The 17,250-nt window shown below is 45.9% G+C and overlaps 1 protein-coding gene across 5 annotated transcripts in view; it reads left to right on the forward strand.

Moving 5' to 3' along the window:
- The window catches only part of PLEKHA1 (pleckstrin homology domain containing A1), a 128,505-nt gene that overhangs the window by 76,099 nt on the left and 35,156 nt on the right, over nucleotides 1-17,250 (forward strand). For all 5 annotated transcript variants that reach the window (XM_029610567.1, XM_029610566.1, XM_029610565.1 and 2 more), the window contains one exon: nucleotides 15,517-15,581. In XM_029610567.1, coding sequence (XP_029466427.1) covers nucleotides 15,517-15,581 — 65 coding nt within the window. The remainder of the gene's footprint in view (nucleotides 1-15,516; nucleotides 15,582-17,250) is intronic.

Consider the following 17,250-nt stretch of genomic DNA (forward strand, 5'->3'; position numbering starts at 1 on the left):
TAGAACTTCCTCAGTGGGTGATGCAGCATTGTCGGGGTTAGGAGGGCTCAGGGTCCATCAGCAGGCTGGCAGACAGGGCCTTCAGACAATGTACCGGCTAAGCAGTTTGCTGCTCCAGCCTATAAGGGCAAGAAGAGTCTGCTTAGAAAGTGCGTGTCTGAGGGGAAGCAAAGTTTGGGAGGAGGGGTTTCCCTCAGAGGCTACATCTCTGGGTGGTTTGAAATATTCTGTGTTTAGCCAAGGCTGCAGCTGTGAAAACCATGTCTTCTGCCCCCACATATGGCAGTCACGCTCAGTCTCGTGATCGGCACTTTGCCTGCAATCTAATTACTTGTCCCGTTTGGACCTGTGAGCAGAGCACTGGGAAGGGGCCTCTTTAAGAAGAAGCAGGGAGTGCTAATAATAAAACAGCAAATCCAGCAGCCAGCCAGAATAAACGGAGCCCCAAGAGATGGATTGGTACAGCCTCTTCTCTTTGCGTCACTTTGCCAGTGTAAAGCTAGGCTTTCATTTCTAGTCCTTGCAGATTCGGAGTCAGAAGCCTACCAGAGGCCTTTTAGCAGTGCAAGACTGCTTAAGAAATGGTAAATAGTACAGCTTTCCAGAGTAAACGTCCAACACATTTACGCTGTGATTCAAGAAACTTCCTTAACCTGATGCGTGTGTAGTGAGAGGAAAAGATTGTAAGGCACAGGGTTCTGGCGCTGATCTGCATTGTCCCTGACCACGTTACATTTCCAGCCTGCTGCTCAAACCTGCTATTTCTCCTCTTCTCCCAGGACTATACAGAATTGTTCTTGCTCATTCTTTTGTGTGAAAACATTTTTCTTTGCTTTGAGAAAATGTAGAACCAGACTTCAAAATCCTGCTTGCCCTGAAGTTTGTGGATTTTCTTCACTGCCAGACTAGGAGGGAAGTTGTTTGCCCTAAATAGAGCTGGAAGAGGAGGAAGCATTTTTGTGCACTAGGAGAAGGAGAGGAACTGTCTTCAGTCCCCACTGAGATCTGGGAGGGGAGGAGAAAAGGACTGTGAGGAGGCTGCACCTGGGTCGGGCTGTGTACATCCGCCATACTGCCCTTCCCCGGGGAGGCGTGGGAGAGGTTGGGATGAGGAGGTGATCTGACTGACTAGCCACATGCACCCTGATTTGAGTTCAACTGCAATGCACCCTGTGTGATCGTATATTCATCCTACGTCCTCGGTTACAAGGTTTTCTCTGTCTATATGTTCTACTTCCATGTCCTTTCTGAATCTGTGAATACGATGTTATTCCTCTGTGCTGATATTACGAGCATTATGTTTTATTTTAACTTAATTTGCATATTTCCAGTTAGCCTTGGTGAATCTTTGAAAAGGCTGTTGCTAAATCATAATAGATTTTAAAATGTTATTTTCAAACTTATAAACTACCTCTCCCACAGTGGTGTAGAGAGGAACACAACATTTCAAAAATCAATACACACAAAATGCTTCTTTTTGAAGGTTTAGAAAATAGCCAGGCTTTGCACCCTTTCTGAAATACTGAAAAATAAGAAGGTGATGCAGTCCAAGGAGCAGCTCTGCTTAATTTCTGCCAGTTTAATATTGGGAATCCTAAACAGAATTTGTTGCACAAATGAATGCTATCAAAGATACAAGGGAGCGTGATTCTAATGCAGAATTTGGTGCATTAGATATAATTTAAAATCGATTCTTTGTACCGTGGGCAGCACTGGCTGAATATGTTCATGGAGCCTAACCTCCATACTCAAGCCTATGCAGGTGATATTTGGAGAGCCCCAATGCAAGTTGATTTTCAAGCTTGAGCTAAGGTACGCAGGTCGGCGTCGGGTACATATTCCAGAGATGGTAAAAGCATGCTCTTACTGTAACGCTGAGGAGTTCCTGCACTGAGAGGGAGAAATCTAATCAAACTCCTCAAATTTTAACTTCAGAACTTGGAAGGAGGAGTCCCAGTTGGGATTCAGGGATGTCAAGACATAAATGAGGGTATTTAAGCCACAATAATTTTGTTGTACTTGAGTCTATTTACTCAGTCAACCATTGCAGACAACAGTTTAATTTAGGTATTGATTCCTTTTCTCATGATGAACACCCACAGAGCAGTAAACTTGTCTTCTGCGTATAAACTACCAAAACACAAAAAAAGCCCAACACCTTTTTTCAACATCTAAATGAAAAACCCTCGGAAACAGAAACTGAGCACTTATTGTATGATAAATCTTCTAAGCCTCTTGAAGACTGGCAGACTCTGCTACAGGGCACCAAATTATAATCACATAGCGTGGTCTGGATGGTGTTATCCACAGATTTTCTTATCAAGTCCACTCTTGAAAATGCATTAAAGACATTTTTATCTTTCTATTTAAAAACACTTACCTTACATAACTTATTTTTAACTTTGCAATTAAAAGCACTTATCTTCCGTGGCTTTTCCACAAGTTAATCCTTTAGGCTACGGTGAATGTCAGCTAAATGACGGCCTGCTGTGCTCAAAACCGCTGTCAGACTGCTGCTATCGCAGCGGTGACATTCACAGCTGGCACAGAACAGCACTGTTGTAGGCCAATAGTCATTAACATCTTGGTTTCTGCAGGACTATAATTCTTTGTGCTCCTGGCTCAGCTGCAGAACTTTGTGTAGGTGGGGGTTCATGACAGGGTGAGGGTACTTGGAGGGGGATGCCATCAGACATTTTTATTCCAGGGGGTGGGAGGATCTGGCTGCCCCCTTGTGTATCCCTAATCTTCTAAAACTTAGGTTAGAATGGGATCACAGTAACTAAATTTTTATCTCGGACAAGTCTGAGATAACTTAACTGAATTAGTGTTGAAATCAGCTTTATTCAGTTAAGTCCATTAAATCTGGCCAGTTAGCTTTCAGCCTGGTAAGTGTGGCTGAATATGTGGCTAGAGAGAACCAGATAAATGTTACCAATTTTGTGGGGTTTTTCAATCTCCCTGCAGTGTTTGGCTGTAGGTTTTCTACAGGGGTTTTGTCCCTTTCTCTATCATTGTGGGTTGGTGAACCCCATCTTCACTCGCAGATGGGACTTGATTATTGCTTTTAAATCATTTTGTAATGGGTTTGTGGAGGGTTGAAACTGACCAGAGGTTGGTTTATTGCATATAGTGCCCTTAGAACTTTTTCTAGTAACATTTTTTTAGCCTACTTCAGTGCATTTTTGTAAATATGCTCGTGTTTACCTAGGAGTTGTTAGTAAATAGGGCTTTTTATTAAATATGCTTCTTGATGCATTTAGTGTCACGCCAAGGTATTTGTACTTCTGCTTGATTTGTATTTGGGTTTTTTTGGGGGGGGGGGGGGGGGTGTTTCTGGAAAATCATAATTTTTGTCTTCCAGATTCAGCTATAGGGCCATGATTTAGAGTAGGTATCTTGCAGGTTTATTTCTATTTATTTATTTATTTGCAAACCTGGGTTCCTGTTCATACCGAGGATCAATCCAGACTCCTGGGTTTTGCCTCCCTGCCAGCAGGTGGAGACAGAGAAAAGCTTTACTGAAATTGTTACTTAACCTAGTGTGCCTCCTGTAATCCTTCACTATTTCTCTGCCTCTAGCAGGTGGTAGAGGTGTAAAACCTGCAATTTGGAGAATTGTAAAAAATGTATAGGTGTAGTCCTGCCAGGGGGTTAGTAGATGCCTGGTGAGGCCACTCCCCCTGGTTGAGGCAGATTAGAGGGGGTTGGTGATGGACCCTTGGTGAAGGCTCGTCCCTGGACCCTGGGGTTTGTTTGTTTTTTAATTCTGGTGGTTCAGTTCCCTTGGAGAGCCCTTTGGATCCAGCAGTCTACGCTGCAGCATACAGGAAAGTACTTTTTTTTTTGTTCTAGGCATTAAGTTTAGGGTGAAAAAAAAAGCAGATCACAGGAGTGGTGGCATCTGACTAGGTTGCAGTGGATCTGGGCTCTGGCTGCCCCTAGACGTGATGGGGGATTGCATGGAAAGCATGAAGGTATCTGGCAATAAGGGGGTTCCCAGCATTGAGCAGGCAGGTGGCACTGGGGAAGGATCACGTCGGGAGCTGCTGCTCGTGTAGGGAACCACGTGCGCAGCTGACTAAGGCAAGATTATCTGCCTGCTGTGTCTCTAGGGGATCCGAGTTGGCAGAAAAGAGGACAATGAGCATTGGAGGCTGCTGCAGATGCTTCCCCTGTAAGTGCAGGAGCAGCAGCCATCTTGGCTTCAGTGACACTGGCAAGAGAGACTCCTGGGGAGGCAGGGGATTCCCCTCCTACCTTATCTCCGGCCATGCAAAGTCCCGCAGAGGTGCAGGAAGCTTTTGAAGAGGAGGCGGCCATGTTGGAGGAGGATTCTGAAGATTCCCTTTTTCTTTGGATTTTGTATTGCTTCTCTGTGGGGCAAATCTGGCCAGAAAGACAGCAGGGGAGAAGTGCCCTCGCCCCCAGGGTCAACCATAAGGTTGCCTGCAGCTTGCAAGGTGGACAAGAAGGGGGGTCTGTGAGCATCCGGAGGGTATTCAGCTTGGCTGGGTAGCCAAGCAGCTCCATGGGGAGGCTGAGGACTCTGAGGACATGGATGGTCTGGCAAAGGTATCTCTGGGAGCAGAGTCCACTCAGGATATATTTGATCCAGAAAAGGTGCGGTGGCCAAAGGGGGCAATCCTAAGGTGTGCATAAGGAGCTAGGCATCAAACTTCCACAGATCGAGTCCAACTAGAAAGGTGTGGACCCCATCATGGACAGTTTGAGAGGTCCAACAAAGGCTTTTTCCTTTACACAAGTCAGTAAAGAAATTGGTCAGGGAGTGGGAAACTCATGACCGGTTGGAAGGGCAATGGCTAAGTTGTATCCATTACTGGAAGAGACTCTTGAGCTTTTGATGCTTCTAAAGGTAGATGCTTCGGTCTCTGTTGTGACCAAAAAACACCATTCCAGTGGTAGGATCTGCCGTGCCGAAAGATGTGCAGGACTGAAAATTGGAAGTTCACTTCAAGAGAATTTTTTGAGATCTCTGCTTTGGGCATCCAGGCTGTGGTAAGCAGCACTTTTATGCAGGTAGCATGTTTGTGCTAGGTTCAGCGCTTGCAGGTGAGGGAGGAGTACTTCATCCTCCGCTAGGCAGGCTGAGAGCTTGGAGGCAGCTGTGGTCTGTGTGGCGGATGCTTTGTATGTCTTAATTAGGTCTTCTAGGGTAATGATGGCAGCAGTTTTGGCCAAGCGACTGCTGTGGTTGAGAAACTGGTCTGCAGATGTTTGGTCAAAGTCTCCGGGGCCCTGCCGTTCAAGAGAGAGCTCTTGTTCTGGGAGGATTTAGAGCAGCTGGTGAAATCTGGGAGACTCCAAAGGGCAGAGGACAAACCAAAGAGGGGGAAAGAGGTTCTTTCTGGCCTGGTTGCGTTTTAGGGACAATAGAAGATTTTGGCAGAACAGAGGCCATTTGGCAGCACAGAGGCGAGGCTCAGGTAAGGTCCAGCCCTTTTGGGGTTGGTGGAAGCCAACCCGAGACAACTCTGGCTAGGGATCCGGGGGAGCTAAGTCTTCACAATGAAACGAGGCTGGTCCACTCTTCTTTTCTGGCTGTCAGAGGGCAGAATCACAACTGAATGATGGGTCCTAGAAGTGATGAGATGGCTGTGTATTGTATTGGCCAAGGAAATGCTAAGAGGCCTGCATTGTGTCCTCTTGCGCTCCCCACGCCAAGCAGATAACAGTTCGCAACATAGTGGACTGTTTGCGGCACCTGGGGGCTATAGTGTCAGTTCCCCGAGAAGAACAGAGAAAAGGAAGGAGTTCCATTTATTTTGTGATACTGAAAACGGAGGGAACATTCAGGCTGATTTTGGACTTAAAGAAGGTGAATGTGGCCCTCAGGAAGCTACAGTTTCATATAGAGACCCTGTGTTTGATCATAGCGATCAAAGGAGAGTTCCTGGGATCACTAAACCTCACAGAGGTGTATCTGCATATCCCAAATGAGACTGGAGCACCAGAAGTTTGAGGCTTATGATTCTGGGGGACCATTTTCAGTTTTGCGCCCTTCCTTTCAGGTTAGCAATAGCTCTGTGTATGTTCACCAAAGCAGTGGTGGCAGCAGCACTTAGAAGGAAAGGAATACTAGTGCACCCATATCTGGACTACTGGCTCATTCGGGCAAAGTTTGGTGGACCTCTGTCAACAAGTGGTACAGTGGGTCATGGAGAGGTTGAGGCCTCTGGGCTGGGTGGTGAACATAGCGAAGAGCCATCTAATGCCATCCCTAACCCTGGATTACCTGGGAGCTCATTTCAGCACCCAGATTGGCAAGGTGTTTCTCACGGAGTAGAGGGTGGTAAAACTGCAGTCAGGTTTGCTGCCTGTTGTGGCTCTCAGTTACCAGAGTTTAGGACTATTTGCATGTCCTAGGTTCCATGGCATTTGCAGATATGCGGCCTCTACAGAGAACGCTCCTCTCCTTTTGGAATCAGTTATTCCTGAACATACCCAGATCAGTCCAGAAAAGTGGGTTTTGTATCCCTACCAGCAGGTGGAGTCAGACAACAATTAGAACTTTGGGCACTGCTACATAAGGAGAGGGCCACCTGCGGTCCCTCAGTATTTCTCTGACTCCAGCAGGTGGTAGGGTGCATCTCCTGCAGTCTTAGGTTTTTTCAGGGTAGTTAGGAAATTTATTTTATTTTTCCTTCTCATTTGCTTCCTGAGGTGTTAGGCACCTTCATGGGCCATCCCTCAGTGGAAGCCGGGTGTCCGGGGGGTTAGACACCCCTGACTGTGTTTCGCCTGCTCTGTCCCGGGATGTACAGACCGGGGGCTCCTGGTCTTCCTACCACCAAAGCTGCTCCCTCGACCCCTGTTAGTGCAGGCTTCAGTAGTTTAGTTGTTTAAAGTTAGTTTAAAAAAAACAAAAAATGTCTCTTCAGTCTGAGGTAAGGAGTCTGCATTGAGGGAGCCTGCTGTGCAGCAGGCTGTGGGGACAGCTTTGAGCCGTCGCAGATTCGTTTCCTTCCTCTTCCGGGGCTCCGGGTTGATAGTGAAGGTAGGCAAAAGCGCCTGGTGGTCCGCTCTCATCCCGGGGAGGATGGTCGAGGGGATCCCCATGACCCAGGTTTTGGGGCAGGGGCAGCGCCTGTTCAGAGTCTGGGGGTCGGATCTGTGCAGCTACCGGGTTAGGATCCGGACCAGAATCCTGATCCGGTGGACACGGACATGGATGATCCTGATGGGGATGACCTCCCTCTGGTGGAGGGTGATGATCCTACTGTTGTCCGCCTGTTTAAGCGAGATGAGCTTCGTCCACTTATTCCCCAGGTACTGGATGTCCTCGGTCTTAAGGTTACTCAAGAGGATTCCGATAATGAAGGGGTTAATCCAGTTCTGGATGATATTCGGGGACCATAAACAGCTTTTCCACTGCCTAAGAAAGTCCGAAAGCTGGTGACCTGCGAGTGGGATACTCCGGATGCAGGCTTAAAGGTGGGTAAGGTGATGGGAAAGCTCTACCCGCTGTCGTCAGAGGTGCTGGACCTGCTGAAGATTCCGAAATTGGACGCGGCCGTCTCGTCGGTCACAAAGAAGACCACGATACCCGTGGCGGGATCTGCCGCCTTAAAGGACATGCAGGACTGAAAGCTGGAGAATCCAGTTGAAGCGGGTTTTTGAAGTGGCCGTTTTGAGCCTTCGAGTGGCAGTCTGTGCTAGTCTTATGCAACGAGCGTGCCTGTGCTGGGTCCAAGAGGTGAGTACTAATGCGGCAGACACAGACGGTGGAGCTTTGCAGCTGGCCCGTTTGGAAGCCGGAATTGCGTATGGAGCAGATGCACTATACGACCTTGTTCAGACCTCGGCTCGATCCATGGTGTCCGTGGTGGCAGCTCATCGCCTTCTCTGGTTACGAAATTGGGCAGCACACCTCTCCTCAAAATCCCAACTTTGTAACCTTCCCTTCAAGGGCAAGCTTCTCTTGGGGGAGGAGTTGGATCAGTTGGTCAAGCTCCTCGGGGAGTCCAAGGTCCATAGGTTGCCAGAGGATAGAGCGACCAAGAAAGTTTTTCCCTCTCGGGCTCGTTTTCGGGACTCTCGCCATTTTCGATCTGGCAGATATTCCACTCCAGCGGGTCCTAAGTCGACACCGGGTTGCCAACAGTCCTTTTGCGGTGGCCACCGCTCCGGGAGGGACTCTGGACACCTCGAGGTGGGTAATAATAAACCCGCCCAATGAAGCCACGAGCACCCATTCCGTCGTAGAAGCTGTCTGAGGCAGATTATCCAGCTTTTACGCGGAATGAGCAAGAATAACCTCGGATTGCTAGGTCTTGGAGGTGATCAGGAACAGTTACGCCCTGGACTTTGCACGTCCGGTCTGGGAAGTGTTCGTGGAGTCCCTTGTGCTCTCTTGCGCCAAACGCGAGGCGGTACAGGATACCCTGCAGGGGCTGCTTGACCTCAGAGCCATTGTCCCGGTGCCATAAGCGCAGTAGGGATGGGGACGGTACTCAATTTACTTCTTGGTCCAAAAAAAAAAGAGCACTTTTCATCCCATCCTCGATCTGCAGAAACTCAACCATTGTCTCAGGGTCCCTCGTTTTCGTAAGGAAACCCTACGGACTGTGGTGGTAGCGATTCGAAAGGGAGAGTTTCTAGTGTCCCTGGATCTCACGGAGGCGTATCTTCATATTCCGATCCGGATGAATCCTCTGCGGTTCCTGCGCTTCAAGGTCTTGGGTCAGCACTTCCAGTTTTGAGCCCTTCCGTTTGGCCTCGCCACAGCTCCTCGGACTTTCACCAAGGTTATGGTGGTGGTAGCGGCTGTCCTTCGCAAGGAGGGTATTCTGGTCCATCCTTATCTGGATGACTGGTTGATTCGCACCAAGTCTCTGAAGGATTCCGAACGGTCCGTCCACATGGTGATAGTCACCTTACAGTCACTCGGGTGGGTCATCAATGTGCAACAGGGGTACAATGAACTTTAAATATTCACATAGCGAAGAGAAGCAGAAGTTACAATAAAACAGGGGTGCTGGTGCCCTCTTTTCTCTCAAAGGTTGTTTCTGCCCTTCATCTTAGTCAGACAATGGAACTTCCCACATTTCCGAATTTGGTTTCATCCATGCCACGTGCAAAGGAACTTTGTGTGTTGGATGTAGAGTGGGTATTGAGGTATCTCAAGGTGACTAATAGTTTCCAGAAATTGGATCATCTCTTCGAGCTTTGGAATGGGCCAAGGAATGGGTGCAAGGTGTCCAAGGCTACATTTGTGCGTTGGCTGAAGGAGACAGGTGGGTCGGCATACATTTGCAGGGGCCAACTGGTGCTAGAGGGTCTAATGGCTCACTCAGTTTGGGCGCAGGAAACATCCTGGGCCAAGTGTCAACAGGTATCTCCGCAAGAAATCTGTTGGGCAGCTACTTGGAAGTCGTTACACACTTTCACCAGACATTACTGGTTGGATGTCTGGGCACCGGAATCCATGGGGTTTGGAGAGAGAGTGTATTGCAAGTGGGGCAAACACGATCCCACTCAGTTTAGGGGAGTTTGGGTACATCCCAGGAGTCTGGACTAGTCTGGGATATGAACAGGAAAGGAAAATTGGTTCTTATCTGTTAATTTTTGTTTCTGGAATACCCCAGATCAGTCCAGTGCCCCACCCGGTTAGGAAAGTCCGCTCATATTCAAAACATAAGAAATTGCCATACTGGGTCAGCCCAAGGGTCCATCAAGCCCAGCATCCTGTTTCCAACAGTGGCCAATCCAGGCCACAAGAACCTGGCAAATACTCAAACATTAAATAAATGTCAAGCTACTATTGCTTATTAATAGCAGTTTATGGATTTTTCATCTATGTAAATGATCTAAATCTTAGCCTTCCTCCTGCTCATTGGTGTATAACCAAGCCAAGATGGTTATTCTCATCTTGGCTTGGTTATACTGATCGTCTGCAGGTGGCACGCTAGGTTAAAGAGCAGTATCAGTAAAGCTTTTCTTCTTTCTCAGTTCACTGGCAGGGAGGCAAAAACCCTAGAGTTTGGACTGATGTGTGGGATTCCACCACTTTTCCTATAGTGGATAAAATATCCAGACTTTCTGCCTATAACATGCAGTTGGTCTCCAAGTCCTTAAGCTTGTCTTGGGCCTCTGAGGTCTCTCTGGTACATATTAATGAGGTGGGACTCAAGCTACATCACCATCGCACTGTCTGTCTGCCTTGCAGCTGATGGATATGTAAGCAGTATGAAGGTGTTCTGTACGCTGCTGATACTGTGACTTCTTCCCACGCCTATCGGGACCAGCAGTTCTATAGATAATTATCTGTACAATCCGAATAGCTCCGAAGACCTCTGGGCTTATCCACAGAATCACTTTTGTCAGACAATAAAATAAACCAGCCAGATCTCTTAAAGTCCTTGTTTCGGGTACATTAATAAATGTATCTAGCTAGCCCCCCAATTTTAGGAAATTACCTTCTGTTTCACTCTGGGCTGGAGGTCTCACAGACTGTCTTGGGTGAAGAGAGCTTGTGTTTTGGTCCCCATGCTGGCTGGCTGAGGAGCTTGTAACAAACAAAAGTTTTTATTAACAAAAAGGAAGAGTGAATGTAAAGACTGACTGCAAACAGTCTTAGGTAAAATCAGGTTTCTTTCAGCAAATATTGACTAGGTCAGGAAAGGGCTGTCTACATGAGCTGGAACAGGGTCTCTGTATTCTCCCAGCCAAGACTAGAGAGTTCCAATCACACAAAGTACTAGCCAAAGCTTTTTGACCTAAGGATACTGGAAGGTTATGCTGTCCAAGCCACAGTTTGAATCACTGTGTCGTTAGGGTCAAACACTACAAAGGAAATGAGCGCTCTGGGGAAAACACAACCACGTTGCATGTACAACTTTCAGCACATTCTCAACCTCATAATGTTAGAAAGTACAAGGTTGCTATAGCTACTTGGGATTTTATAGGTTCCCCTTCAGGATGTGGCAGGATTTACCAAGAAAACCAAAGTATTGTTCTTTAATTCTAATTCCTAATGTTCTCTTTTTGGTCCCCGCTGCACACTTGTTCTTATGCTTTAAAATAATTATCCAAGATCTTAAGATAAGGGCCATACTAGACCTTGTTACTGTGAGTGAGAAGGTTGACTTATTTTCCCGTATACATTACTTTGCTTCAGAAACTCATCTGCCACTTGATTGCTCAGTCCTGCAGTTTTGTGAGATCCATTTGTAGCTCTTTAGAACATAAAAATGGCCAAGCTTGGTCAGACCAACTGTCCATCTAGCTAAGCATCCCAAATCCAACCATGGTCGTCCCACAATCACTAGTTTCAGCCAGTAGGTGAAAGCCAGAGTTCATCTCCCTGTACATGTCTGTGTGAGGCTACTAGGCCTTTAACCAAGCTCTCATAACTTCCAGGAATGCAGCCAGATTCTTCTTATATCTGGCAGCAGCAGCTTACACAATTCAACTACCCGCTGACTAAAGAAAGTTTCATGTGTTCATCTTGAAACTGCTAACATGCACTTTCATTAGATGTCCTATGTTGCTAGTATTTTTGGACAGGACAGGGCAAACAATCGCTTGCTTGTGGTTTATCCTTTCCACTCATGGTCTTGGCAGACCTCTATCATCTCCTCTCTCAATCTTCTATTTCCCAGATGCCCCAATTCTGTCTCAATTTGGGATGCCCTTCTCTTACCTTTTTCAGCTCAGCTAGATCCTTTGTAAGATGGGATGCCCCACCAGTACTCCAGGTGTGGTTGCATCAGAGCTGTGTACAGGGGCATAATAATGTCTTGAGATTTGTCATAGATGCCTTTCCAAATTATCCTTATGTGGTTGGATTTTTTAGCCAGTACTGCACATTGTGCTGATGGTTTCAGGATGGACCATAATAATTCCGAGGTACACCTCTAGATAGCAAATTTCCAGCAGCGTGCTCTGGCAGACTGTATTAAATTCCATTTGCCAGCTGAATGCTCACATTCTCAGGCTTTCTAGATCCTCCTGCAGTTTTATACAATTAGCTTGTGTTTTAACTACCCTGTACAGTTTAGTATTGTGTGATGTTTGCAACCACATCATTCCTTTGTCTTCTAGATCATTTATAAAGAAATTGAATAGTACTGGGCCTAGTACTCATCCTTGGGGTAGTCTGTGTATGAGAACTGGCCATTCATCCTTGCTTGCTGATCCATGAATGCACATTGGCCCCCATCCCATATAAGGTGTTTTGCAGACTGTTCTAAACCAGTTGCTTTAGGGAGATGTGGTTGTATTTAATTTGGTTTGTCTTGTAGGGTTGCCTAGGAAATGATGCAGGCTGGAATAGTCTTCAGAGTATAAATACGGAATAATGCCCAGGAGGAGATCTTGTCTTGTGGTTACAACTGCAGACCTAGCAGGAGAGATGCTTTATACATTTTTAGGTCCATTTTATATCCTTCCCCCTTTTTTTACTTTCTAATTGTATGTGCTTTGAGGGTGTAACTGAAGTGGCAATCAAGTTGAAATAAATTTCACATTGTGCCATTGATGGAAGAGGTTTCATAGAAATGATGGCAAAAAAGGACCAAATGGTCCATCCAATCTGCCCAGCAAGCTTATGGAAGTATCTGCTGTGCGTGTAGGTCACCCCAGGCTTATCAATTTCCCACACCATAAAAGTCAGGGCCCTTGTTGATGGCTGTTTGAATCCAATTCCCTGCTATGCCTTGCTGTTGCATCAAAGTATCAGGCTTATTGGTTAAGGGCAGTAAGTGCCGCATCAGCAAGTTACCCCCATACTTGTTTCCCCAGACCGTAGAAATTGAGGCCCTCCGTCCCTGTACGAATCCAGTTCTCCTTTTCCCTTTTTCCCCTGCCGTTGAAGTAGAGCAATGATGGAGTTGCATCAACAGTATTGAGGCGTTTAGCTGGCCCCACTGGTATTCTGTGATGCCATGGGCAGCAGGAAGGGCTTGAAAATTCAACCCTTCCCATAGAATTTTCTGGTTCATGTGAAGTTGTCTGAGATCAAGGGCCAAGCAGGAAGGTGGAGGCTATCTAGTGGTGCATTTTTAACTCTCTCTCAGCCCCCCCCCCCCCCCCCCCCACACTACCTGCTAGGGCAGCACCTCAGGCGTCATTCTCCTCTGACACCTGAAGCCTGACTGCTGCTTTGAATGCACTGCAGTACGGTGGCCTGCACACTTCAAAACAGCAGTCGGGCCTTGAGTGATGGAGAATGTGACTTGTGGTGCTGCTGCTTGTCTCCTCCTGCCAGGCCGAGCAGCACGGGAAAGGGATGGTCAGGTGAATGAAGAGCTAGTAGGTGGGAAGGTGTAAAAGACAGGATAAACAGAAGCTAGAGGAAGAGTGGGGCACTTGTTACGAGAGAGGACATCTGGGATGGGGACGAAAGAGGAAGTAGGACTTGGAGCCAAGGGAGGGGAGGGCCATTAGTTAACTTTGATATATTGCCTTTCAGCACAAATATCAAAGCGGTTAAGATACAAAAATTAAAAATCTATATTTCAATAATGTTACAACCCATTACAAAAACATATAAAAGCATAAAATGCCTCAAAAAAGAACATTCTCAAATTTAATAACAGCATAAAAAATCCAAGCAAAAGAAATAAAATTAAAACTAAGAAAAACATAGAGCCTAAAAAAGAAAAGGCTAATATCAAGGGTACTACAACAATCATTAAGATGTGATGACAAGCTTGAAGGAAGGATGCCCTTCTTGAATTTTAAAAGTAGGTAAAGAATTCCTTTGAGCTAGAGCCTGGTAGCTAAAGGGAAGGGTGTGGTTGACTTGAGGGTAACCTCAAACATTCCACATGAGAAGAACACAATGCCCCTCCTGTATTAGATGCGGTTAAACTAACCTGATACCTTGGATGACTTGTATGAATCACTTTAAATGCCTAGATTTTAAGCCTTATCCTCCAAAGGACTTGGAAGCTCAACTAATAAGGTACCCATGAGGTCAAACTTCTTAAACTCAGTATTCTGCAAAAGTTGTAGCTTCTTCAAAGAACTTACTGGGTGGCCCTGATAAACTGCGTTACAAGGTCGGTATATAAAAGAATTAAATAAATAATAATTTATTCCATATCACTATGTAACTAGATAAGTTTTTAACCACTGTAACCTCCTCCTTTTCCCCTGCCCCTTTGGTTATGCTGTTAAAAATGTTAAAAATGTTTCGATGTAAACTGCCTCTCCGAGGCATCAGTTTTATTTCCATGTAAACCGGTGTGATATGTATATTATACAGGAACATCGGTATATAAAAACTAAAAATAAATAAATAAATAAATAATAGTCAATAAGACTAAGAACCAAAATGTGAGCTAATATAAGATCAGATCTGATCAGAAAGGGCCTTAAATGAAGGAACATCACATTGGCACCCCGGTTCTGATGTCCACTTTTGCCTCCTGCTCCCTTGACCTCTACTCTTTCCGAAGAGCCCATGCAATTGGGTCGTAGCTGTTTGGCCCCAGAGGAGAGGCTCAGGGCTTTTGCTTATAATGTGCTGACTGGGGCCATCTGTTGGCTGAATACCCTTTGAGGTGATACTGAGTCTGAGAATCAGAAGTTGTTCAATTTCTTTCAGGATAAAGTTCTTTCCAGAACCCAAATCCACAAAGGCCAACTCCAGAGACACGGGAAGTAACAGTTGGGAAGCTGGAACAGTGAGTCCTAGGGTCATCTCCCCTCCTTTTCACCCATTAGGTTTCAGATTTTATAGGATTTACCGTAAACGTATGTACAGATATCCATAAGGAAATCTGGTCAAGACAATCCTTTAAGACCCTTAGGTCATTAGCATTTGAATGATGAACATAAGCAGCCAGGTGAATATCAGCAAACAAGAATGCAATAAAGATTAAATAAGATAACAGCCATTACGGAGCACTGAGGTAGCAGTCTGGGCTTTATCCCTACTGTTCTCACCTGCTCCAGCTTCCCACGGACCTCTCTTCCCCTCTCCTCCCCCACACCTCCAGTGCCACCACCTCCTTCCCATGGGATAAGGGTGGAAAGGATACACTCAAGAGTGTAATTAAGTAAATGTTTCTTTAAGGGAAGGGCGGTGGATACACAAAACAGCCTCCCCTTGGAAGTCGTGGAGACAAGGAATAGTAATGGGGAATTCAAGAGAGTATGGGACAAGCACGGGGGGGGGGAGGACCCAAATGGGACAAGTACATGGAGAGACTATAGTCTTGTTTTCCTCTCTTCCTGCTTCCCTTAGCCTCCTCTCGCCATTCCCCATCCATAAAACTACCAAAAGAATGAAAAACAATTATTCAGACATAGAGGGATTGGTAAACTATTTTTATGTAAAATAAACTAACATGATTTAATATGCAAAATAATTCCAATTTTTGCAAATGTTCTGTATAATTGCCTTAGTTTCAGAAACTGCCACAAAATCTGTTCTGACTTGCCAGAGGAAGCTGGTGGCTGAGCTTATAATAAGCAGCTCCCTAGTTAAAGGGCCGCCTGTGAAGCACCGTGCTGGAGTAAATGTATTTCTGTGCTCTTTTGCAGGAGAAGGATCCCCTTCGGATGATTCCCCTGAAAGATGTCCATAAGGTGCAGGAGTGTAAGCAGAGGTGAGGGGAAAGTTTTTGGCAGCCTTACTTTCCCATGAAGCTGGTGACCTGCTCTGGGCGCTGTGCTCGGCACTGCCGCTCACCACTCCAGCAGCACCTGCTCTTCAGGTGGCAACTTCAAATTCCAGAGTGTGTTTTGCTTTTCAGCCTGGCTAGCTCTTTACATGATCATGTGTAGGGTTGGAAAACCTCAGTATCTACTGAAAATGTTAGTAAAATGTTGTTTTCCCCTGGATTCTGTCACATTTTTGGTTTTAAACCTTTTTGCTTGGTTGTGTGTTGTCTATTCATTTTTTTTTTAATTTGTATTTTTTTTCCCTTCATGCAGCGTCTTTTCTGTGCTGGGGAGGAGCAGTCCTACACTGCAGCTCTTCCTTCTTGGCCAATGCTGTGTGCTACTTTTTAAGTTTAAAAATACTTATTTATTTATTTAAAAACTTTTATATACCGGTATTAGTATGCATACATCATACCGGTTTACAATGTAACTTTAAAGGCAGAAATTACAATGAACAGGGAGGGCAAACAAGGAGGAGTATAGAAAGAGCAGGAGGTGGAGGAATTAAAGCAATAAATAAAACTGCAACGGACTATTTACAGGAATATACAAGGCGTAGGCAAGATACTTGCGGAAGTCGGTGTACTTAATCAGGGTAGGCTTGTCGGAAGAGCCATGTTTTAAGTTTTTTTTCTGAACTTGGCGTAACATGGCTCTAGCCTGAGAGTGGTAGGGAGGGCGTTCCATTGTTTAGGGCCTGCAATGGATAGTGCACGGTCCCTAGTAGAGGAGAGGTGGGCTTTTTTCAAAGGGGGAATGGAGAGGGTGCCTTTGACAGTGCGAGTGGGTCATTCAGTGCGTATAGGACGAAAGGGTTCATCCAACCAATTGGAATTGTGCGAGTGGATGGACTTGTGCACTATGGTTAGAATTTTGAAGAGAATTCGGGATGCGATGGGGAGCCAGTGGAGTTCTTTGAGTATAGGGGTAATGTGATCAGCTTTCCTTGAGTTGGTGATGACCCTGGCGATGGCATTCTGGAGCATTTGTAAGGACTTGGTGGTGGAGGAGGGTAGGCCGAGGAAGAGGGCATTACAGTAGTCCAGCTTTGAGGAAAGGGTGGCTTGGACGACGGTGCGGAAGTCATGATAGTGGAGGAGGGGTCTGAGTTTCTTCAGGATGTGAAGCTTGAAGAAACCTTCTTTGAGGATGGAGTTGATCTGTTTTTTGAGATTGAGTTGTTGATCTATGATAACCCCAAGGTCTCTTACTGTGGGTTGGGGTGTTATGACGTTGAAAGCTGGATCGTTGGAGATCGGTGGTTTGGGAGGGAGGTGAGGAGAGATAAGGAGCAGCTCTGTTTTGGAGGAGTTTAGAGCGAGGTGGATGTTGGTGAGGAAGTCATTTATGTTGGCAAGACATGTGTTCCAGAAGGCAAGGGCATCTGAGAGAGAGTTGTGAATGGGAATGACGATTAGTCGCTTATTAGTCACACCATCTTAAATTCTGGGCAAATTACAAGCACCATGCAAAGCCTATAAACATACAGTAATTACTGATGAATCCATCCTTTCTGAACCACCTTGCTTAAGCCCTCAGATTCTTGTTGTTCCCTTGAGCCTGTAGTACAGTAAAGGCCTCATTAAAAAGGATTCCTCTCAGTTCTTTTGA

The sequence above is a fragment of the Rhinatrema bivittatum genome, chromosome 7, assembly GCF_901001135.1.
Source record: "Rhinatrema bivittatum chromosome 7, aRhiBiv1.1, whole genome shotgun sequence".
Lineage (NCBI taxonomy): Eukaryota > Metazoa > Chordata > Amphibia > Gymnophiona > Rhinatrematidae > Rhinatrema > Rhinatrema bivittatum.